Source organism: Sinocyclocheilus grahami, unplaced genomic scaffold (genome assembly GCF_001515645.1).
Source record: "Sinocyclocheilus grahami isolate Dianchi unplaced genomic scaffold, SAMN03320097.WGS_v1.1 scaffold745.1, whole genome shotgun sequence".
NCBI lineage: Eukaryota > Metazoa > Chordata > Actinopteri > Cypriniformes > Cyprinidae > Sinocyclocheilus > Sinocyclocheilus grahami.
The window spans coordinates 145,399-168,880 of record NW_015505924.1 but is presented as its reverse complement, the minus strand read 5'-3'; the positions used below and the strand labels follow the sequence as shown (position 1 = coordinate 168,880).

The window sequence follows — 23,482 nt, the reverse complement described above, 5'->3', positions numbered from 1 at the left end:
ATAGACTCGGTTGGTTCGCAGTGAGTTCACAGTTTTAACGGACATCTTTGCTTTAATTTATTTTCAAGATCTGAGAACTGTTGTTGCTTTCAGTACGGCTATAAGGTCACGCAAAATTATATTTAAACTCATATTAGACACGTTTAACTTTGAATAAAGCGCATAATCACCTGAGATTATCTACTGTCATGTTGTTATTCCAGCCGCGGAAATAGAAACCGTTTCTAAATTTGAAATTCTGCGTTTTGCCGTCGTGGCTAGTTAGGACAAAAACTCAGATTAACATACCTTATAAAACGGAGAGTTCCGGTCCTTGGTTCTGATTGGCTGAGCCACGTTCGAAGCTGTTCTAAATGACTCTACAAAGTAACATACACCTTTGTTTACTTCTGTGTGTTGCAACCACAACTGTTTCTGAGGAACTAAATTGTTTGGTGGAAGAATATTATTTTTATTCATATATTGTGAGTTTTATTTTGTGAAACCTTACTAAGTATATGGAATAACCGTTTTATAAAAGCAATAAGCCCCAAGAAGCCGTGGTTACAGTTTATTGCGACTTCTCGTGCAGCCCTAGTCAGCGCGTTTCCCATCATGCAGCACAGCTTCAGGTCTTACCAGTCTGGTGCTGGCGAACTCTCGGTCCATGTGATCGGCGATGCTCTGCAGTCTGAGCAGCTGAGCGTCCATCTCTGAGAGCCGTGCTGAGATCTGACTCCTGGACAGCAGCATCCGGTCCAGAGCGCGCGGAGGCGGCGACCTAACACCCGTCAGGACGCTCAGAGTCACGGGGTCTCCACCGAGAACGGCTTCAGGAGACACGCACACTACTGAGGGGCCTGCAGGAAGACCAGAGCAGTCAGTTTAGATAGGGAACTAGATTCAGGATGGTCTGACTGGCAGGTTGTTATAATCACTAACAACAGAGTAATATTTCTGTCGACTGATATTTGACCATTTTGAGATCTGCACTGGTCGTTAACCAAATGTGGCCCTGGAGCACAAAACCAGTCATAAGTCGAAATTTGTCATTCATTCAATCCTTAACCAATCGTCAAAACCATTTGGCAATCTCTGCACTGTGTACCTGGATTCCCTCCAGCCAGATTCTCAGTGAAGTGCTCAGTGATGTTAGGGGCGGGGCTTAAGTCAGGTTTGTGGGCGGGGTTTACGACAGACGCCGCTAGTAGGTGGAGCTGAGCCGATGAGGGCAGACTCTGAAGCAGAGAGTCGTCTGTCAGATCGATCACGTTGATGAACCGTCGTCCCTCTGGACTCTACAATAACAGAGAGACGAGTCAGACGACCCAAACTCAGTCTGCAACCGTTCAAGCATTATTAGAATCGAATATGGTTTTTATTGCAGCGTTTCTCTACAAGACCTACGTCAGACTCTGCAGGGCTTCTGTTCTCCGGATCTAATGATGTTTCTTTAGAGTAGCGAAGATTCAAGAAAACATCTGGAGGAACGACAGGAGCAACATCTATCAGCCCTCCTCCAGCTGTGGAGAAACACATCAGACATACACAAACAATGAGCTGCATAATAATGTAAATGACACAAAATATTCTTTTATTCTCCATGATTTTCTGTCACTGATTTTTTTCATCATCCGATAGTATGAATCGGTGCTATTTTAGTATCATTGATATTATAGTATTTATTAATACTTTTTATTTGTTTATCATGTTCCATTTTCATTTAAATTTAAAGTTTTAGTAAATTTGTTGTTTTTATAATTTTTAATGTCTATATAGCTCTTATTTTTATTTCAGTTTCAGTTTTTTCAGTACTTCACATTTAAATAATATTTTTAAAAAATCATTAAATAATTAAAATAATATTTTAGTTAACATCTATTTAATTACAAGTAACAAAATGTTTTTTTTTTGCTTTAATGGAATTTGTTGCAGTCCTAATTTAAGTTTCATTTATATTATAGTATTTATTAATATTTTTTTATTTGTTTATCATGTTCCATTTATCATGTATCAAGTTTTAGTAAATTTGTTGTTTTTATTATTTTTATTTTTTAATGTCTATATAGCTCTTATTTTTATTTCAGCTTCAGTTTTTTCAGTAATTCAAATTTAAATAATATAAACAATTTGTAATTAAATAATTAAAATAATATTTTAGTTAACATCTATGTTATTACAAGAAAATTTGAGATTTTTTTTTTTTTTTTTGCTTTTATAGAATTTGTTGTAGTCCTAATTTTAGTTTTCTTTAATGATAATATTTTGCATACTATTTTCCAGCAAAAATAAATGAACTATATATGTGTGTGTGTGTGTGTGTGATTTTTAGGTTTATTTATTCTGGGAAATTATGCCAAATTTACGCAGATTTTTTTCTTTAGTAGAGACCATCTTTATTTCTTTCATTTAATTTGCTTACGACGCTTATAGAAAAAGAAAAAAAAACTTTCTAATGCAACAATGTTTAAAAAAAGTTATGTTATTGAAAGTATATTTACTAGCCTAAATTTTAATTTTGACGCATCTCAAGTGCTCATTTTGGACCCAGATTCATCTCATGAACTCACGAGCAGATGGCATGCTGGGAGATGAAGGAAGCTGGACGGAAACGGCTTCATCTGTGACGGGTCGAGACGGTTCTGGAGGAAACAGAGGCAGAAGTTACATCAGTGACGTTAAAGTGTGTGATCTCAGCGATCGGACCACATACCAGTGTTTGTACAGGCGTCCTGGATTTCAGGAGCTCTCTTCTGCGTCGAGGCGAAGGCATGCAGCTCAGCCGAGGTGACGCAAGCCTTATCCAACAACCGCTGTCCCGACAACTCAGAGTCAAAGCAGCCTGAGCAGAAAGACAAGTACATTTCATCTACATCTGAAGAACATGAGGAAGACAGGCAGAGTTCGGGAAGCAGTTAACTAAAACTAGTAAAAGCTGCTTTCGGTAACTGAAATAATGCTTAAAATACATAAAAAATAACTAGCAAAAAAATAGCCCTAACTTAAAAATTAGAAATGTAGCTTAAACTAAACTTGAAATGTTTTTAAAAACTAAAACTAATAAAAATTACAGAACATAAAATGACTCATGTTAAAATGAAATATAAAAATAAAAGTTAATCCAAAATATCACTTACACAAACAATGAGCAATTAAATATATAAGACGTAAGAGTAAACAATTAACTTATTCGACATTTTCTAATAGCATGTATAAACATTTACTGGCCATAAATATTTTTACTGGCTATGAAACAGTATTTTGCATAATTTCACAGAATGAATGAATAATAAAGCCACTTTTGGTAATTTAAATAAAGCTTTAAAAATATATAAATATTACATGAAGGACATAAAAACCTAATTGAAAATGACAAATGTTAAAAACAAATTAAAGCTAAACAGAAATATAAAATTAATAATAATAAAAAACAAACTAAATTGGTAAAACTAGTATTAAAAGTGAAAATATCAAATTAAAAGCTGATTGACAATATTAAGGAATATAAATAAGGCTAAAATAGCACTGTCAGACACATATTTCTCACCTAAAGGAAAGGTGTAAGCGTCGTTCTGATCTGGCACATCTTCTGCAGGCTGAACACAACAAAAGACAAGAGGATCGACTTTGCTATTATACTGTGCATGACTTAAAGCAGCGGTCGCCAACCCGTCCATCGGGTTGAAAGAAAAGAAAATCTGAATCAGCTATGATCGGCGCAGCACTAATTAAAATACTAAGTAAAAGGCCTCAAATTTGAAGTACAATCTGGGATGTCTTTTTCTATCAATTCTTCAATAGGTAGATCTCGTCTTTCATAAAGGCCGAGGTCAGGGATCTTGGGCCTAAAAAGGTTGGTGACCACTGACTTAAAGGAATAGTTCATCAAAAATACATAAACACAGTTTTGGGATCCAGAGACGTCTGTACCTCCTCCGGAGGAATGATGGAGTCCTCTGGTCTGAAAGTGACTGCAATCTTCTCCTCTCTCCTCTTCCGTCTGAGGGACACAAAGCCAGAATATTTTTAAAAACCTCATTTGTGTCCCTGGAGCACAAAAGCAGTGTTAAGTCGCTGGGGTATATTTGTAGCAATAGCCAACAATACATTGTATGGGTCACAATTATACATTTCTCTTTTATGCCAAAAATCATTAGGATATTAAGTAAAGATCATGTTCCATGAAGATATTTTGTAAATGTCCTACCGTAAATATATCAAAACTTAATGTTTGATTAGTAATATGCATTGCTAAGAACTTCATTTGGACAACTTTAAAGATGATTTTCTCAATATTTAGATTTTTTTGCACCCTCAGATTCCAGATTTTCAAATAGTTGTATCTCAGCCAAATATTCAAGGTTCAAATTTATTATACGCCCAAAGGGCGATTATTGGTGCAGCATAAAATTGGTAAACATCATACAAAACACACAAACAAAACAAATAACACCACAACACTCTGACAATCCCTCACAGATTTAAAAGCCTTGCAGCTTTGGGAATAAAACAATGTCTGTACAGATTGCTTTTTAGTTCAGGCATACTATACCGTATTTTAAACTCATGGAACAGTGGATGAGTACAATCTGCAAGAATAGCTTTCTGTTAAAACAAACCGTTCAAAACTATTTAATAACCCAGTCTGCTTAATGCCGATAATCTCAATGCCTTTCAATAAATTCAGATGTTTAACATTTACATTACCAAACCAACAGCAATTGTCCGATCCTAACAAGCCATACATCAATGGAGAGCTTATTTATTCAGCTTTCAGATGATGCATAAATCTCAATTTCAAGAAATGGACACTTAAGACTGGTTTTGTGGTCCAGGGTCTGCATGCGGTCAGGTGTGTGGTTTGCAGCCGCGTCACCTCTTGATGGATGGGCTGCTTGTGCTGTTGTTCTCCGGGACAGGGTCGGTCTTTAAGAGCTGTAGTTTGGTCTCAGTGGCCCACCTCAACAGCTCCTGCGGCGGGATGAGACGAGCTGTTCGTACCGGAGCTGTGCTGAAGCGCTGAACCTGCACAAACACACATGAACGCACCACAAAATCAATGTGGTTTGATCAAAATCTCACGTGCATCACAGCTCTTCTTCTGACAATCACTAACCAAGTGCGCAGATTAATGCAGACTCACATCACTGAATGTGTCACACTTATAAATATGAATAGTACAGTGACGTGTAATTATGCCTGTTATGCTACTAAATCAGCAAAAACTTCAGCTGCAGTTGTGTGTTGTCTTATTGTCGAGTCAAAAGGAACATTTTTCAAAAGGAACATGTATCTATATAGTGTTTTTAGATGAAAATTAATTATTTAATGTTTAATCACACTATTATTGATATTCCTATTTTTATATTATGTGTTAAAGTGTTTTTGAAATCATATATATTTATAAGGATACATTTAACCTTAAATAAAGAATGGAAAGAACAGTCTTAGCGTATTTTTAGCGTATAATTTCAGTTATTTAAATTATTTAATATTTCTGTATTCAATGTTTAATGTTTTAACTATAAAATTTTAAATACAGAAATATGAAATAATTTAAATATCTGAAATCATATGCTAAAAATGAAACTAAATCTGCCAGCAGGTGGCGGCAAGTCACTGATTTTATCACTGAATCATTCATTCAATTGATTCGTTCGAACGGCTGATTCATTCAGGAATGAAGCAAGTGACTCTCTTTATGAACTGAAAACTTTAATCCCTGTAAAAATCAATTAAAGACGTAATCAAACAGACGATGAACACTATTAACAGCAATTATTATATGATGCAATCAAACTATTATAGCAAAAGTATTTCCATAACAATCTGATTAGTTAATCTAATGTTGTTGGTGTAAATGGAGACTCACAGCGGCGGGTGGATCCGGCTCTCTGTGCAGCAGCTGAATTCTGGGATAGTGGTCTAGACTGGGCTGTTTTGCCGTGGTGGATTGTGGGATACGAGGCAGTGTCACGGGCCGCTGGGTATCTGGGTGAAAGCGCAGCAGAGGAAGAGCAGGAGCAGGAGGCAAACGCAGCGCTCCCTGAGCTCCTCGACTCATCGGAGCGCTACAGCGGCGCGTCTGAAGGAGAGACGGAGGAGCCGCGGATGCTGACGCTGCTCTCCGGAGACAGGGGGGGTCAGACTGAGCGGGGGCGAGGTTTGCATGAGATGAAGTGAGGTCTGGAGGAGCGGGAGGAGGCGGCAGCTGCAGGAGTCTGAGTCCGTGTGTCACTGGAGCTTCAGAGGACGCCGGCAGAGACGCCTGATTATCAGCGGTGCTCAGAAGCCCCCGAGACGTCGGGATCAAACTCCTGCCGTCCTCCGGCCAGTCTGAGCGGATGCTCAACTGCTGGACTTCCTGTGAGAGATTCAACTCTAATATCAGTCATTACATAGTCGCTGGGGTATATTTGTAGCAATAGCCAACAATACATTGTATGGGTCAAAATTATTGATTTTTCTTTTATGCCAAAAATCATTAGGATATTAAGTAAAGATCATGTTCCAAGAAGATATTTTGTAAATCTCCTACTGTAAATATATCAAAACTTAATTTTTGATTAGTAATATGCATTGCTAAGAACTTCATTTGAACAACTTTAAAGATGATTTTCTCAATATTTAGATTTTTTGCACCCTCAGATTCCAGATTTTCAAATAGTTGCATCTCAGCCAAATATTGCCCTATCCTAACAAACCATACATCAATGAAGAGCGTATTTATTCAGCTTTTAGATGATGTATATATCTCAGTTTAGAAAAATTGACCCTTATGACTGGTTTTGTGGTCCAGGGTCACATATGGCTAAGTGTACAATTTCCTGCTTATGATAGGACTACTTGCAAATAAATAAATATTCAATCAATAAATACATACATTTTAAAATAATATATTGATAAATACTGACAAATAATAGCAAATAACCATTAATGACAAATAATAATTTATTATTATTGATAAATATAAATAAATATGACACATAAGTATTATTACATAAAAAATATATTTAATATTTAAATAAATAGTTAAGTAGTTGTTATTATTATTATTAAATAAATGATATTGATGAATAAATAATTTATTATATATTATTATTAATAAATATATGATCAGTGAATACAAAAATATTGATAAATAGATTATTTTTCAATTAGATTTTTTTTTTATTATTATTGGCATCTACCAACAATTCCTATTCTTTTGATTGGTTATTACAAGTTCATTTAAAACAGTAAAATTAAAGTAAACAGATTACAAAGGTCATAAAAGAAGTAAAATAAGCATTTTAATACCATTTAAATAGTTTTAAAGGGTCGTTTCAAAATGTATGGACAGCTTTCTCAATAGATAATTCACATTTTCTGTTTTCAAATATTTTTGTGAATTTTGAGTATATATTCTTATAGCTTATATGTCCAAAATACATTCATTTGTAAAATAGATACATATTACAAATAATTTTCGTTAGTTGAAATAAAGCAGAAATAAAGTCTAATATAAAAAGGTCATAAAAGAAGTAAAATAAGCATTTTAATACCATTTAAATAGTTTTAAAGGGTCGTTTCAAAATGTACGGACAGCTTTCTCAATAGATAATTCACATTTTCTGTTTTCAAATATTTTTGTGAATTTTGAGCATATATTCTTATAGCTTATATGTCCAAAATACATTCATTTGTAAAATAGATACATAACTATTACAAATAATTTTCGTTAGTTGAAATAAAGCAGAAATAAAGTCTAATATAAATGTAAGAAACGAAATAAAAAATAAAGATAATTAGAAAATTAAAATTAAAACTATAAAAATAAATTAAAATAAAACTAAATAAAATATGAAAATAGAAAAACAACATTCAAAAATATTAATAAATACAATTTTTACCAAGTAATTAATACTAACATAACACCAATATTATTTCTATAATTACTAATATTACCTGAGGTTTGCGGGTCGGGTTTCTCGGTTCCCTCTCATTACGTGGATTCACATTCACAGGACGTAAATCCTGGGTGTTGTTAACCCTTTCCGGTCCGGTGGCTCGTGTTGGGAGGCTGGTATCATCACACACAGTGAGCTGGGCATTCTGGGTAAGAGAGACGGGCTGAGACTGCTGCTGTGCAGGTATCGCAGTGGACTGAAGCACGTTGGCTCGAGACAGCGGCAGGTTTGAGAAAGACGCTCCAACAACCTGCATGAGACTCATGAAGTTGATCTGCTGCAGCTGAAACAGAAGGAAAACAGCAAACTGTAAATGTTTGGGCACTGAATCATTCATATCAGTGTTTCCTAATAATTACCTGGACTCTGGCGGCCCAGAAAGATTTAATCTGTCCCGCCAGTTACATAATGAACCATTTATCACAATTAGATAAAACATCTCCAGTGTTGTTTTTTGTGCTAATGATTGATGTCAAACAAACACCTCTTTTATTAATTATTATTAAAAATGATATAAAATCAAATAATTATATTATAAATATATTTAATAAATTGATTATTGATAAATAATTGCAATTAATCATTTTTGACAAATACATATTTATTATTAATAAATAAATAAGTACTGAGAAGTAAAAATGCAAATATTATTAAACAAAAAAATATTATTTATTAAATCATTTTCAAACATTATTAATACATATACAATATTCATTAATAAATCAATCATATTGATACAGTGTTATTATTGCTAAATTAATAAATATATTATAGATGAATAAATGTTATTGACAAAAATAAATAACATAAATGGTCTCTAACATTGTGTTTTGTGCCATTATTTTGGCAAAGCATATGTCAAACAATTCTCTTTAACATCTTTTTATTTATTTAATAACAATAATAATAATAATAATACTTATTATAAATGTTATAGATAATATATACAAATGTAATCATTATTTACAAATAAAAATTACCATTAAATAAATTATGTATCAAATAGTATTATTAATAATTATTTATATTGATAAATTATTAGTAGTACTATTATTATTATTTCTAAATGAATATATATATATGTATATAACACAAAATTTGAAATTAAGAACAAAGTATTATTATTTTCCTACTTTAAAGTATTATGAAATATTTACTTATTTAAATTGTGAATGTATATCACAAAGAAAAAGACGTCTGAGTCCACTTTTACCTTCAATTTGAACACTACAAATGTGACAGATGGGTCTCTCAAAGTGCAGCAGATTGATGCATTTAACATAAAATACTCAAAACTGTCCTCCGTAGTTTCACAGAGTCCTGCATGTGTTTATTAAACAGGGATGTGATGAAGAGGCTCAGACGCACCTGCACTAGTCTGAAGAGCTCGTCCTGGAGCAGCTGTCTGACGGGGTCTGTCTGTGTTTGGGGTTCACCGAGAGGTGCTTCAGCGCCGGGTCTCATGGGTAATGACGCTGTGTCTGTCCGCTGAACGCCGACTGAAGCTGCGAGCTCAGGTCTGAAAGGAAAGCAGCACAGATGCTTTCAGAGAAACACGCTGAGAGTAGGGATGTAACGATATATCAGAATCTCACGATACGATATTATTGCGATATGAAGTCCACAATATGGTATTTATCGCGATATTTGAAAAGATAAAAAGGCAAATTAAGAATTGGGGGGAAAATGAAAACAGTGTACATTTTAAAGTTCAATTATTCTATCTAGTGCACAGAGTTCAAAATTAAGAGCTCCGACTAGGGCTGCACGATTATGACAAAAATCATAATTGTCGATTATTCCCTCGAAATTGTAATTGCGATTATTAACGACGATTATCCCAATTTACACTGAATTATTGCTTGAAGCAACTGCATGCCATATATTTTATATGAAAATAAACCAGCTGAAAACACTCTAACTGAAAAACTTTTATTGCTTTTCTATAGTATTGAGCCTCAAATGTCAAATATATATTGGATTGGTTTCTTCTTAAAATAAAAAGTAAAAAATATATCCATGGTATTATAATGTTATGCCAAAACTCAAATTAAGACAATGGAAAAACCCTTAAGATAACATGTAGAAAGAAAAAAACGCATCTTAAGCACGCAGGATAACATAAGCGGACTTTGAACGATTATGTAATTGTGGCATCTGTAATTGTAATCACGATTTTTCACGAACTTTAAAGTGGACTCAAGCCTCTTGTTATTTGTGGTATACGGTCTCAGTCTAAATTACATTCACACTGGTGTTTTAGGAAGCCAAACAAATTAGAATAGAATAGTTATCATAACAACAATGACAGTAAAATTAATATATTGTAAAACAACTGCACTGTAAAATAAATGAAAATGAGTATTTCATAGATATATTATGCTTTACACTACAGTAGGGAAATTCCAATAGTTCTTTCCGAATTTCTACACTGAATTTGGACTGCACTTTAAAGCTTTTATTTTGACAGCTTCAGTGAAAACAGGCTTACAAAAACACATCTCACTATAAATCTAGTGAAACGCTGTGATCATCTGCAGAGAAAATAAAGCATAACTGGTGGCCGTTGTGTTCCCAAACACGTGCTAAACTCACAGCACGTGAAATAAACGAGTTAACTGCATTCATTCAGTGTGAACGAGCCGATCTGAGACGCGGAAAACACCGGATCACGAGCTGATCGCACGAACAATGTGTGCTTCGCTTTAAAACACGCAGCAAAAACAGACTTGATGAAGGCATTAAGCATATTGTGCTTTCGGTTTGGGTTTGTTTGACAAAGCATAATGGCCCAAAACTAGCCCCACGGTTCGGCACGCATGTGATTAATTGCTAAATGTAACCATAATAGAGTATATGTTTATCATTTGTTCGTATTTACACAAGCAAGCAGTCAGTTATGTCTCAAGTGAATGAAAACAGCTGAGAAAGAAATCGGATGTGATGTGTATCATTATATCGGATCCGTGCATCAGCTCTTAAAGAGACAGCGCCCTATAAATACTGCTGCTGTCATAAATGATCATCAAACAACAAAACAGCTGTGATTAAAAATCTATATTTAATTTATACAGTGAACACTATGCAGTGTTATTACCCTAATTATTGCATTTCTGTATTTGAATACTACCAACCTTATTTAATTTGTAACATATTCTGTTGTATTTACTGTGCTTGTAATTTGTGTAGTTGTTCTTATTTTAACTGGCTGTTCTCTTGTCTCTTTAATCATGTTTAAAATGTCTTAGTTAATCTAGTAGTGTTTGCTGTGGTATCAAAGAAGTACTTCGCTTTAAGTAATAAATGGAAAGCAAGTTAAATTGAAATATTTGTCTTTTCTTGCTGATCCGAAAAAAATAAGTGAGATTTGTGATCCGTTGAACCACTAGCCAAAACACAACTTTAAAGACCTTTTATGTTAGAATATGAAGTTTAAATATAGTTTAAAAACTACACTTTTTGCCCGGAAGACCTATCGTTTTATATGACCACGATAATATCGAGACAGTTTTGCTATGATAATATCGTTACATCCCTAGCTGAGAGATGAGATGATCTTCACCTGTCCAGCGGCGCACAAGAGACGTGTTTTTCCTCCGATCTGAAATGAGATCAGACAAACACAACACACACAGATGAGCGCAACGTGAGCGTCTTTGTGACAACCGAACCACCTGTGTCTAAACCACTCTGAAAGCTACAACGAAAGACAGTCTCTTAATATGTAACTGAAGAGCATGGCTCACGTGTCAAGGGTTAAAGTTCACATGCACAGACTCACTGCGATTGTAGTGAATGTTCCTCTGTATCCGGACGCTGTAGATCAGCCAGTGTTAATGCCTGTGGAAACATCAGGAGAGCTTGTTTACATCCGGATCTGATGCATCTAATGAACTGGAGAACTGGACATTATCCTGCTAATGATATGGCTATTGGCCACTAACTGACCAACTAAATAAATACATATATTAATAATATTGCATATTTATAATAACATGAATAGAATGAAGTTTTTTGAAAATCTAAAAATGCAGAAAGTTTCCTGTAAGGGGTAGGTTTAGGGGTAGGGTTGGTGTAGGGCAATAGAATATACGGTCTGTACAGTATAAAAACCATTACGCCTATGGAAAGTCCCCACAAGGATAGCTGACCAGACGTGTGTGTGTGTGTGTGTGTGTGTGTGTGTGTGTGTGTGTAATATGAGAGAGAAAAATTAGGAGTTTCTTGAAGTTTCACAGCTGTGTCACAAACAAATGCTCACAATTAGACACACAAGACAGAACTGGAAGAGGAGGAACAGATCACTGTTCCTGAAACCACAATGTTGGTTTCAGATATGAAATGTATGGCTGTATTCTATTTCCATTTCTATTATCTAAAATATTAAAAAATGTAATTTATTGCCGTGATGGCTAAGCTGAATTTTCAGCAGTCATTACTGCAGTCTTCAGTGTAATGTTTCAGAAATCATTCTAATATGCAGATTTGGTGCTCAACAATTATTGCTTATTATTATCAATGTAGAAATTATTTGTGCCGCTATATTTTTGTGTAAACTGTGATACATTTTGTAACATTATAAATGTCCTTACTGTCACGTTTGATCAAATGAATGCATCCTTGCTGGATAAATGTTAATTTCTTTAAAAAAAATAAAGTCTTATTGACCCCAAACATTTGAACAGTAGTGTGAGAAAAAACCCAGTGCTCTCTATAGACAGTCAATCCCTAACTTCAGGTGCAAAGAGACAGAATAAAAAATAAAGATAAAAAGAAAACACAATGTGAGAGAAAGAAAGTGCTTGAGTGTCTTTGGTGTATTTGTGAAAAAAAAAAGTATTCATCACAGTGCTGCAGAGACTTAAATGAGCAAGTGTGAGACAAAAAAAAGACAGAACACAGGCATAACAGAGAGAAACTAAACCAGCGATTGAAAGACAGAGAGAAAACTTCATTATCTGCTGCTCGTCCCCTGTGATTTGGGCCCATCCTGCTTTAGAACTACAGGATGATTTGTGCAGACAAAAGAAAAGGAGCGATTGGTCATGTCTGCAGAGGTAGAGAAGAAAAGATGAGATAACTGAAGAATCTGTGTAATTTTACTGCTGGAATTAAAATGACACAACAATGACACTAATTGCACAGCAGTTTCTTCCAGTTCTTTTGTGTTTATCTGCTTTGGAAAGTGTGTGTGTGTGTGTGTGCACGCGCGGTGGATGGTTCTCTGCACTAACAGCAGTTGTTGGGGGAAAATACAGACCACCAACCGTTCAATTCACCTCCAGATGCACAATCACTCCCACAACACTGTGATGCCAAGGTCATTCTGAGAGAATATATGAGGTCAGGTGTGCTAGCCAGTAAACCCTAATCATTCAGGTAAAAGTCAGTTATATCTCAAGTGAATGAAAACAGCTGAGAAAGAAATCGGATGTGATGTGTATCATTATATCGGATCCGTGCATCAGCTCTTAAAGAGACAGCGCCCTATAAATACTGCTGCTGTCATAAATGATCATCAAACAACAAAACAGCTGTGATTAAAAATCTATATTTAATTTATACAGTGAACACTATGCAGTGTTATTACCCTAATTATTGCATTTCTGTATTTGAATACTACCAACCTTATTTAATTTGTAACATATTCTGTTGTATTTACTGTGCTTGTAATTTGTGTATTTGTTCTTATTTTAACTGGCTGTTCTCTTGTCTCTTTAATCATGTTTAAAATGTCTTAGTTAATCTAGTAGTGTTTGCTGTGGTATCAAAGAAGTACTTCGCTTTAAGTAATAAATGGAAAGCAAGTTAAATTGAAATATTTGTCTTTTCTTGCTGATCCGAAAAAAATAAGTGAGATTTGTGATCCGTTGAACCACTAGCCAAAACACAACTTTAAAGACCTTTTATGTTAGAATATGAAGTTTAAATATAGTTTAAAAACTACACTTTTTGCCCGGAAGACCTATCGTTTTATATGACCACGATAATATCGAGACAGTTTTGCTATGATAATATCGTTACATCCCTAGCTGAGAGATGAGATGATCTTCACCTGTCCAGCGGCGCACAAGAGACGTGTTTTTCCTCCGATCTGAAATGAGATCAGACAAACACAACACACACAGATGAGCGCAACGTGAGCGTCTTTGTGACAACCGAACCACCTGTGTCTAAACCACTCTGAAAGCTACAACGAAAGACAGTCTCTTAATATGTAACTGAAGAGCATGGCTCACGTGTCAAGGGTTAAAGTTCACATGCACAGACTCACTGCGATTGTAGTGAATGTTCCTCTGTATCCGGACGCTGTAGATCAGCCAGTGTTAATGCCTGTGGAAACATCAGGAGAGCTTGTTTACATCCGGATCTGATGCATCTAATGAACTGGAGAACTGGACATTATCCTGCTAATGATATGGCTATTGGCCACTAACTGACCAACTAAATAAATACATATATTAATAATATTGCATATTTATAATAACATGAATTATTGTTGATAAGTAATTATATATTTTAATACATAAAGTAGTACTGATAAATAATCATTACTGACAAAGAAAGTATATTTATTAATATATTTAAATATTATTTATAAATAAGTATTATTAAATAACTAATTACCCACTAATAACTGTATTATTACAATGCATTATTAAATAAATTATTATTATTAAATAAATAAATATTATTGATACATAAATGAAAGATTATCTTGCATTTCTGTATTTGAATACTACCAACCTTATTTAATTTGTAACATATTCTGTTGTATTTACTGTGCTTGTAATTTGTGTATTTGTTCTTATTTTAACTGGCTGTTCTCTTGTCTCTTTAATCATGTTTAAAATGTTTTAGTTAATCTAGTAGTGTTTGCTGTGGTATCAAAGAAGTACTTCGCTTTAAGTAATAAATGGAAAGCAAGTTAAATTGAAATATTTGTCTTTTCTTGCTGATCCGAAAAAAATAAGTGAGATTTGTGATCCGTTGAACCACTAGCCAAAACACAACTTTAAAGACCTTTTATGTTAGAATATGAAGTTTAAATATAGTTTAAAAACTACACTTTTTGCCCGGAAGACCTATCGTTTTATATGACCACGATAATATCGAGACAGTTTTGCTATGATAATATCGTTACATCCCTAGCTGAGAGATGAGATGATCTTCACCTGTCCAGCGGCGCACAAGAGACGTGTTTTTCCTCCGATCTGAAATGAGATCAGACAAACACAACACACACAGATGAGCGCAACGTGAGCGTCTTTGTGACAACCGAACCACCTGTGTCTAAACCACTCTGAAAGCTACAACGAAAGACAGTCTCTTAATATGTAACTGAAGAGCATGGCTCACGTGTCAAGGGTTAAAGTTCACATGCACAGACTCACTGCGATTGTAGTGAATGTTCCTCTGTATCCGGACGCTGTAGATCAGCCAGTGTTAATGCCTGTGGAAACATCAGGAGAGCTTGTTTACATCCGGATCTGATGCATCTAATGAACTGGAGAACCGGACATTATCCTGCTAATGATATGGCTATTGGCCACTAACTGACCAACTAAATAAATACATATATTAATAATATTGCATATTTATAATAACATGAATTATTGTTGATAAGTAATTATATATTTTAATACATAAAGTAGTACTGATAAATAATCATTACTGACAAAGAAAGTATATTTATTAATATATTTAAATATTATTTATAAATAAGTATTATTAAATAACTAATTACCCACTAATAACTGTATTATTACAATGCATTATTAAATATATTATTGATACATAAATGAAAGATTATCAATAATAAATGAACACATATTACTGATAAATAAATATTGATTCGAGTATAAATGTTATGATGTGAAAAGAAAGTGATCGTGACAGACACCTTTATAATATGAATTATTACTACAAGTGCCAATAAAAAAAATTATAAATTATATATTTTAATAAATCAATATTATGGATAAATACGTATTGACAAATAATTACAAATAAGCATTGCTGATAAAGTAGTATTTACTATTATTAATAATAATAGTAATAAATAAATAATGTATTAAATAACTATTTAATTGATTTAAAAGACTATGTATTATTGCAATGTATTAGTGGTCGACCGATATATCGGCCGATATTTGGCATTTTTTGAAATATCGGTATTGGCCGATAAGTTTTTCTGTTTGGCGATGCGTTCGAGGCGGGACTTTTATTTTGACGGCATACAAAAAAGTATTATAACGATTGATGATTGCGTATTTTCTGCGTGACGGTCGGTCCGTGCAAATTGAATGCTGACAGGAGGAGAGTTCTGCTTCACTGGAGACGCGCGATCGACTAACTTTAAACTCGTGATTTCAAATTATGTTGCGCTTCATGCTTTTGCCCAATGCCATATTCATGCCATTTTCACTGTGTGCTATATGTAAAATGAGTGTTACCTTGGCTTTATTTGAAAAAAATATGATTCCCAAATCCCAATGCACACAAACTTCCCAGATTACCGAGTGCCCTGTTTGTTAGTGTTTACTTCTTTTTTAATTATATTTTTATTAAATATTTATTTATTTGTGAAAAATAATTTGTCATTTAAAGTATAAATATGTTTATTGTACGCATTTATTTTTTTAATCCATTTTCAAATTATTTAAAATTTCTTAAACATTAAAATAAATACAATTATATCGGCTTTATATCGGCCACCCTGCTTTCCAAGATATCGGCATCGGCTGTCAAAAAAACAATATCGGTCGACCACTACAATGTATTATTAAAAAAGTATAAATACATACATACACACACACATAAAAAATACATTAAATAAATATTGATTTAAGTACAAATATGAAGTATAAATTTAGATTGAGGTATTGATTTAAGTACATTTAAGTATAAATATTCATGATGTGAACCAGGAAGTGATTATAAGAAACAACAAACAGTATAGTTATGTACAACTTTACAGCTTAGTGTCATTAGACTGAATGAACGATGCAATTGATCTGTGTAACCACATCTTTTTGAACAGTATTTGACCTGAAAACATTCAAAACAAACTAACTATCAGTCATGTATGAAATCATTAGGTAGTGATCTCTGTAGACTGATGGAGCAGCACACAGTCACCTGATCTCTGTGAGCTCTGCTCTGATTGGCCCATGATGCCTCGGTGACATCAGCCGCGCTGCTCTCATCTGTAAACAAAACTACTATCAACAAGAACACGGTTTTAATTAACATGAAACAGAAAAGGCATGAATATGTGTCAGGTTTAGTGTCGAGGAATCTGACCGTCTGTAGCTGCAGATGTCTGTCTGATGTCTCGGGTCTCACTGATGTTCTTCTGTTCGTCAGAGATCACGGTGTCCTCACGTTCAGACAGCTGATCATCCGTCTGATCCTCGGATTCATGCGCACTGAGAACAAACATCACACGACATTGTTAAACCTGCACTTCTATTTGTGAACTCTATCTAGTTGCCTTCGGTTACTTGTTTGCGTTGTGTAATTGCTTGTGACATCTTCAAAAGCTTTGACTCGATTGGACACATTTAACTCAATCGAAATGCTTAAATATAAGAGCTTTCATTTGTGTCACATGCTTTTGTTACAACATCATTCGCAGAATTCCATTTCCATTATTTTATAAAGCGGAGAGTTCCGGTGCTTGATTCTGATTGGCTGAGCCGCGTTCGAAGCTGTTGTAAATGACGCTACAAAGTAACACACACCTTTGTTTACGTTTGTGTGTCGCTCGGCAACCACTTTGTAGCAACCACAACTGTTTCTGAGGAGCTACATTGTTTGGTGGAAGAATACTGTGTTTATTAATATCATTACACTTTATTAAAACTTTACTACGTATATAGACAATATAAAAAATTAAAAGCTATTTTAAAATATTAGCAAAAATTATAATAGTATACAAATAATTCTAAAATAAAATTGATGTTGATATGAGACAGAAAAAAAATTGACAAAAAAAAATCAACTGACTTATTTTAGTATATAAGTATTTATTTATATAATTATTAGTATATATATTTTTAATTATTATATATATTTTTATTATATTTTTTGTAATATTTTGTAAATATAAAAAAAAAAATTAAGTTAATGTGTAAGAGTGAAACATTTTCTATAAAAAGTGAAAATTTTTCTATAGAGAGGGAAGGAGAGAGATTTCACAATTTGCCAATTTCACAAATAATAACAAGAAACAACAAGTAACACACTGAATTAAATGTGAAATCTGAGGTAGAAAAACTCCTAGAATCGGTTTTATTTATAAAAAATAAATAAAAAAAACAAACAGAAAAATAATTTTTTATAGTGCATATGGAAAATATTCAGAATTAAGAATAAGAAGATGAAGTGTTCAAACTGGTTGTGATTGCTAATGCCCTGAAAAATGCTTTTGATTTACTCTTTGCACACTGTTTTGTAGCTCACATGTGTTTTCATATGCACATACTTCTCTAGACCGTCAGTTTGAGGTCTTTTTTTCTTTGTTTGTGAAAGCATCATAAGGAGTGTTTGTCAGTCGTGTTTTCAGCAGATGTGTGCTGTGGACTCACTCTTGGACCTCCAGCTCCGGGAGTGTGATGGGCGTCCCTGCTGACCCCGGGTAACCCGTGTCCACACTGCTTTCTCTGTCCCGCCTCCAGCTTGTGATTGGCTGAGCGACAGACTCCTCCCCCTGGTGGAGCGCAGGAAAGTCCCTGTGGTGTCGTGATCTGGGGGTTTCTGACAGCTGAAGCCCTATGAACTAAAATACTGACTATAAGTTTCCCCTGAGGTCCATCTCAGGTGATCTGATCATAAGTGGTCACTCGAGAAAGATCACGGCATTAGCATGCATCATAAATCTGCTTCCGGTGACCACTCCATGTGACCGCTGTGACTGGATTTCATTAACTGGGAAAAATCTGAGTTCATGACTAAACACTTGCTATGTCAGCGTGTCACTGCATGTTGATCAGGGTTGTTATTGTTAAACTAAAACGATTAAAAACAGTCATTTGTTAATTAATATCATTCTGGAATATAAACATTAGATCAAAAACGAAGTCAAAATTTTGCCTTGGCAACTAACTGAAAAGTACTCAAATGTACTAATTGGAACTTAATTAGAACTAAAACAGAACTGTAATAAAAGAAATTAAACCTACATGGCAATATTTAAAAACAGTAATGAATAAATAAATAAATAAATGACAAAACGCACATAAACTGACTAAAGTGAAAACTAATAATATAAAAATTGAAAGCTAATTTTAAATATTCTTCAACTATAACAGTATATAAGTAAGGCTAAAATAACACTGATGTTGATGTGAGGCCACAAAGATAGTCAATAAACAAAAATGGGAAAAAACTAAAAGACATTTGTTTTATTATTCTCATTTATTATTTATTCTCATTGTTTAAATAAATTTGATTTAAAATATAACACACATATACACACACACACACACACACACACACACATATATATATATATATATACACACACACACACACACACACACACATACATAAAATACTGACAAAAATAAAAATAACACGAAAATACAAATCAAAAAAAATATTTATTCACATTAATTATTATTAATAATTATTATTATTTTATTGATTTATCTTTATTTTTATTTATTTATTTGTAAAACTTAAAAAAAGTAAATTTTTAAAATAAAAATTGATTTATTTATTAAAACTTTGCAACCAGACTAACCTGTCTTACGCTTCTACCATTTTCAAATAGTTTTTGTCTTTGAATGACTTTGCACTGACACTGCTGACCCATTAAAATTTAAACAGGCACGTGACACCCCATCTGTTCTGAATTTGTGAGAATATGGAATAACAGCTTCATTTAAATCACTACATCTCAAAATGCATCCTTACCGCAGTATGGGAGTGATTTGAGTTTTCTCCCAGCAGGGCGGCGCTGTACCTACGCTTTAGCAGCTCCAGCGCTGTCAGCACTGCAGGGGTCGAGGCGTTGACCCTGATGACCACCGAATCACCGGAGCCCTCTGAGGTCTTTCTGATTGGCTGAGAGAGCAGAACCCGCCTGTCGGCCCAGCGCATCATCCACTCCAGCAGCCGGGCCAGCTGAGGAAACCGGGCCTCGAGAGAGGAGTCCAGCTCCATCTGAACATCTAATTCAGCCTGAGAGAGGATCTTAAAGCCTGTTGACTCGACGTCTGTGCCAATCGAATTTACTTTAACGTCTTTGGACATTAAGGCAGCATGTCGACGAAGGGCAAAAAGACCTTGATGTTTCCCAGTATGGAGTCCAGGAAGAGCCCAAGGGGACGTAGAATGAATGTCGGACTGAAGGTCTGGAGGTCTGGGAGTAGCCGGGAGAGTTTGGAAGCAGTGACCGGCATGGAAGAGTGGTAACTGCGCACTTCGTTTCCGATCCTTCTGACGGCGTTTGAGAGTGGTCAGCATGTCAAAGGTCACCGAGTGCAGCTCTCTAGTACGGAGCTGTTGTGAGAAAGCACTCAGTAAAGGCAGCTCGGACCCCTCAGCGTCCAGTCTGTCTTTTCCCAGCATGTAGCTGAGGAACAAATCTAGAAAGAGCGTGTACTCCTCATCCTCCAGCTCAAACTCCCAGGTTCCCACTGCGGGTACAGTCGAGTCTGGTGCTTTGGGTTCCACTGTGCCTGATCTTTTATCTCCTTTTCTTTCTTGTGTTGATTTCTCAGGTGCATCCAGAAATGTCGCTGTCTTAGAACTACAAACACAAGAAAGAGTTTACCGTAAGTTTACCATATTCACACATTAATTAGCTCAAGCCATTCAAAACAAGTTCAGAATGGCCTACTACTCAAACTATGTTTGAAGTATGCACTATGCATACCGGGAATAGAACATAAATTTGATATGTTCAGTACAAAATACTTGCACTGAAAAAAAATCTACCTGGTTAAATAAAGGTTACTAAATAACTCCAAAAGAATACTAAAATATTACAATAGTACATGTCCAGAAAACTACTGTGTGTATTATATAATGTTAGTTATACAGATAGTAATCTTTATTTTTAACCTGGTTACCAACTCCCAAAGAATACTAAGAACCATAAACAAGAAACTGCTAATATGTTAGTTAGATAGTAACCTTTATAACCTGTTTAAATAAAGGTTACTAACTCCCAAAGAATACTAAAATATTACAACAAGTCCAAAAAACTACTAACATGTTAGTTAGTTACTTTTATTATAACCTGGTTAAATAAAGGTTACTAACTCTCAAAAAACACAAAAAAACATTACAATGGTACATGTGCAGAAGACTACTAACATGTTAGTTAGTTATTTAATTGTTTATTTAGTTAGAAACCTTTATTTTAGCCTGGTTAAAATAAAGGTTACTAACTAACTCCCAAATAATACTAAAATATTACACTAAAAAAAACAACTAACATGTTAGTTAGTTAGTTAGTTAGTCGATCAGTTAGTTAGTAACCATTATTTTAACCTAGTTAAATAAATGTTACTAACTAACTACCAAATAATTGTAAAATATTACAATGGTACAAGTCCAAAAAACTACTAACATGTTAGTTAGTAACCTATATTTTAACCTGGTTAAATAATGGTTACTTACTAACTCTCAAACAAAAACTAAAACATTATAATGGTACATGTGCAGAACACTACTAACATGTTAGTTATTTAAATATTTAGTTAGTTAGTAACCTTTATTTTAACCTAGTTAAATAAATGTTACTGACTAACTACCAAAAAAAATAAAATAAATAACAATGGTACATGTCCAAAAAAACGAACAAGTTAGTTAGTAACCTATATTTTGACCTGGTTAAATAAAGGTTACTAACAAAATTTCAAAGAATACTAAAACATTACACTGGTACATGTCCGAAACATGTAACATTGTAAATTGCCTAGTAATAATGTTTATTAGATATTGTCAATTAGACAGATCTTTACTTTTAACCTGGTGAAATCAAGGTTAAAAAACTAAAAAACGTCCTAAAAAACTACTAACAATTTAGTTAGTTAGTAGCCTTTGTTTTTAACCTGGTTAAATAAAGGTTACTAACTAACTCTTCAAGAATTCTAAACACTAAATATTTAAAAAAAACTACTAATAAGTTTATTAAAACATTTTGTACAGGATTTACTTTGAAACAATTTTCACTCAGAAACCGTCATAAATAATTACAAAGAAACGGCAAGTAACGCATTGAATTAAACTTGAAATTTTGAAGTAGAAAGACTGAAATAGTATTTTCTTGTAAAATGTACTTCAATAATCTTTGTTTCGTTTACAAAAAAATATTTTTACAATGTGGATGACCTGCTACATTTGCCCAAATGTGCAGTATACAACACATGCATACTGTTTCACATAATATTTGCACAAAAATAAGTATACAGTATGCAGTACACTATCAGAGTTACCTGTGTGCAGATTTGGTCTGCAGCTCTGGGGAAAGAGGCTCCGACAGCGTCTCGGCTGTGTCTCCTTCACTGTACACTAGGGGGCGTCCACAGTCCGTCAGCGTGCTGTCACTCAAACTAGTCCCGAGAGAGAGGCGCTTCAGTATGGAGGCAGCACCTCCCCTGTCCTCCTCCTCCTCTCTCTCCCACAGGTATGGCTCCGGTGCGCCCAGGTACTTTGCCAGGCGCCGAAGCTCCCGGCGTCGCTGCCTCAGCTGATCCTGGATCAGAATCATCATGGTATCACCACCCTCATCTTCCCTATCGCTTCCTGGCGGCACATCTGTGAACATGAGCACATCTGCTTAGGGGCTGAAGCAGTGACCAGATGCTCTGCTTTCCCAACAAAGGAAAGAGCCATCATTCTGGGTGAGATATTCCTTAAAGCAGCTCTTGCCTGGTGTCAAGGTGTCTGGCACTATCATGGGTCTCAGTCTCTGCACCAGCGACGTGTACTTATCCCGCAGCGGCACGCGAACAGACTCGGTCTCATCAGGAAACACTTTTGCTAGAGTTTCTGCCGTCTAAACACAGGAAATGAAACACAAGCTTGGAATAACTAGACAGCTGAGGGGCTACAAAGATGTACTGTAATGGTACACTGATGGATCAGATAGGATCATTTTGATTAGACTGATATTTATACAATTGATTTTTGGACCGTCATAATGCCTTAGTATTGTTTGCAAGTTAGTTAGTTGGTAAACTTTAATCAACCAGGTTAAAAATAAAGATTCCTAACCAACTAACTTGCGAACTCCCAAAACATACTAAGACATTACATCCAATTGATTCTTAATACTGTGTTGTTACCTGAATGATCCACAGCTGTGTTTTTGTGTTTAGTGATAGTTGTTCATGAGTCCCTTGTTTTTCCTGAACAGTTAAACTGCCTGCTGTTCTTCAGAAAAATCCTTCAGCTCCCACAAATTCTTTGGTTTTCCAGCATTTCTGTGTATTTGAACCCTTTCCAGCAGTGACTGTATGATTTTGAGATGCATCTTTTCACACTGAGGACAACTGAGGGACTCATATGCAACTATTACAGAAGCTTCAAACGCT

General features: G+C 34.6%; 1 protein-coding gene across 2 annotated transcripts in view; it reads right to left on the bottom strand.

The window, feature by feature from the left end:
- Positions 1–22,946, bottom strand: part of LOC107560830 (uncharacterized protein C5orf42-like) — a 34,923-nt gene extending 11,977 nt beyond the window's left edge. The window contains exons 1-19 of one of the 2 annotated variants that reach the window (XM_016245098.1): positions 22,818–22,946; positions 22,382–22,703; positions 19,851–20,688; positions 18,521–18,711; positions 17,235–17,359; positions 17,070–17,152; positions 15,323–15,381; positions 15,104–15,142; positions 9,297–9,447; positions 7,927–8,211; positions 5,852–6,343; positions 4,856–5,004; positions 3,910–3,979; positions 3,527–3,575; positions 2,693–2,821; positions 2,550–2,621; positions 1,387–1,502; positions 1,088–1,277; positions 619–839 (exon numbers count right to left, since the gene is read on the bottom strand). In XM_016245098.1, the coding sequence (XP_016100584.1) occupies positions 619–839; positions 1,088–1,277; positions 1,387–1,502; positions 2,550–2,621; positions 2,693–2,821; positions 3,527–3,575; positions 3,910–3,979; positions 4,856–5,004; positions 5,852–6,343; positions 7,927–8,211; positions 9,297–9,447; positions 15,104–15,142; positions 15,323–15,381; positions 17,070–17,152; positions 17,235–17,359; positions 18,521–18,711; positions 19,851–20,688; positions 22,382–22,703; positions 22,818–22,845 (3,609 nt within the window). In that variant the 5' untranslated portion in view covers positions 22,846–22,946. Of the gene's footprint in view, positions 1–618; positions 840–1,087; positions 1,278–1,377; positions 1,503–2,549; positions 2,622–2,692; positions 2,822–3,526; positions 3,576–3,909; positions 3,980–4,855; positions 5,005–5,851; positions 6,344–7,926; positions 8,212–9,296; positions 9,448–15,103; positions 15,143–15,322; positions 15,382–17,069; positions 17,153–17,234; positions 17,360–18,520; positions 18,712–19,850; positions 20,689–22,381; positions 22,704–22,817 lie in introns of both variants that reach the window. The other variant, XM_016245099.1, reaches the window with a different exon arrangement.
- Positions 22,947–23,482: the final 536 nt, after the last annotated feature.